Here is a 1,624-nt window from a genome sequence, read left to right as displayed (position 1 = left end):
ATTTTTATAGAGATCACTCAACTGGCAAGAATTCGCAAAGTGCAATTTTTTAGTCTTAGCTATATCAAGTAGTAGATGCGTGAGGGAGTTTAATTTACACTCAAAATTTTGTATGTTTTCTTTTTGTTGATTTATTAATATAATAAATGATTTTTAATTACAATATTACCCTAATCATTATTATAATTTTTACTATTGTCTACCATAATCAACGTAGTGATGGAAATTGAATATTGACTCAAAAAATATATATTACATCTTCATTTATATCATTGTCAAGCAAGTAACTTTCTTGTCACACCACTAAACCTCTACCACAAATAAACGAATAAGATAAGCATTACTTTATATTTTTTTAAGGTACGTGTAATTATATAGCATATGTTCTCTTCTCATATATACATTTTAGCCTGTTCATAAATCTTATTTAAACCAAAAATCATACTAATTAATACATAATTAATTGTAACTACACAATTATAAATAACCCATATCTATTGGTAGTAAGTTCTACTCAAATAAATCCAACAAACCAAAAAATAAGAATGTTGCACTGGATTATATGATATATTGTTTTTGCTGTAATTTAATATTAAATCCTATATATTTTAATTTAAAATAAAATATATAAAATATGTATTATTGTAAGGCATATATTATGTCGTTGAGCCATTTAAAAGAGTTGGTCCAATAGAAGTCTAAATAGTGAATAGTTGGTGGTGTAGCAAGACCATGCTAAAAACACGTGTACATGGGATATATAATATATATAGTGAAATCCCACCAAATAAATAAAAAAATCCTCAAAATTCCAACTTTATGGATTTTGATAGATAGAAAGAAGGAAAGAAATGATCATAATAATAGAAGTAGAGAAGTCTTGAAAGAGACTATAAAGACCAAACTCAGCATATTGTAAGGATAAGCTAGGCAAGGAGAGAGGCACAACAAACAAACACACAGAGATATATATATATATACAAAGATATTATATACTAATATGTGCCCAACAAGGACAACAAGGTCGTGGTACACGTCAGCTTTCCGGTGGCCGGAGTTCGACTTCTCTTTGGGATCTTCAGTTTTCCGGTGGCTGGAATTTGATCTTTCTTACTTGACTAGTGGGTGGAGTATAGAGAGCAGCTTTCGGTGGCTTGACTTCTCCATAGTTGATGATTTGGTGTGGACCTTCATCTCAGTGGTTGAGTCCCTGGCTTTGTTATCCATGCTTTGCTTCTTTTTTCTGTTTTGTGGCTGTACCCTTTGATCAACTTTGAATTGAATCTTCATCGATCCTATATATCTTTTCATTAGACCCTTCCTCACTCACTCTCAGGTATATATATATATATATACATATAAATATATGTATAGTACTAATTTGTACATGTTTTTAGCTTATAATTGCTGATTTATGACATGGGTCAGGCTTGTTTTGGTGAGTTGACCTACAAAATTGAATCAAATTAGTCCATGAAAATTCTTGATTTTTTACTTTGTTCTTTGACTACCCTTTTGCTGAATGAGGCTAATATTGTTGATACAAATCTTTGGTCATTGCAATTTGACTACTAATCAATTTGTTATAAAGGGTTATAATGTTGTGTACTGAATTATTTCACTT

General features: G+C 30.1%; 1 protein-coding gene across 1 annotated transcript; it reads left to right on the top strand.

The window, feature by feature from the left end:
• Nucleotides 1-829: 829 nt before the first annotated feature.
• Nucleotides 830-1,325, top strand: LOC133819571 (uncharacterized). The gene has a single exon (XM_062252852.1). The coding sequence runs from the start codon at nt 1,001-1,003 to the stop codon at nt 1,265-1,267; it is 267 nt and encodes an 88-aa protein (XP_062108836.1). The 5' UTR covers nt 830-1,000; the 3' UTR covers nt 1,268-1,325.
• The last annotated feature ends 299 nt before the right edge of the window (nt 1,326-1,624 follow it).

The sequence above is a fragment of the Humulus lupulus genome, chromosome 2 (genome assembly GCF_963169125.1).
Source record: "Humulus lupulus chromosome 2, drHumLupu1.1, whole genome shotgun sequence".
Taxonomy (NCBI): Eukaryota; Viridiplantae; Streptophyta; class Magnoliopsida; order Rosales; family Cannabaceae; genus Humulus; species Humulus lupulus.
This window is presented reverse-complemented; position numbering and strand designations above follow the sequence as displayed.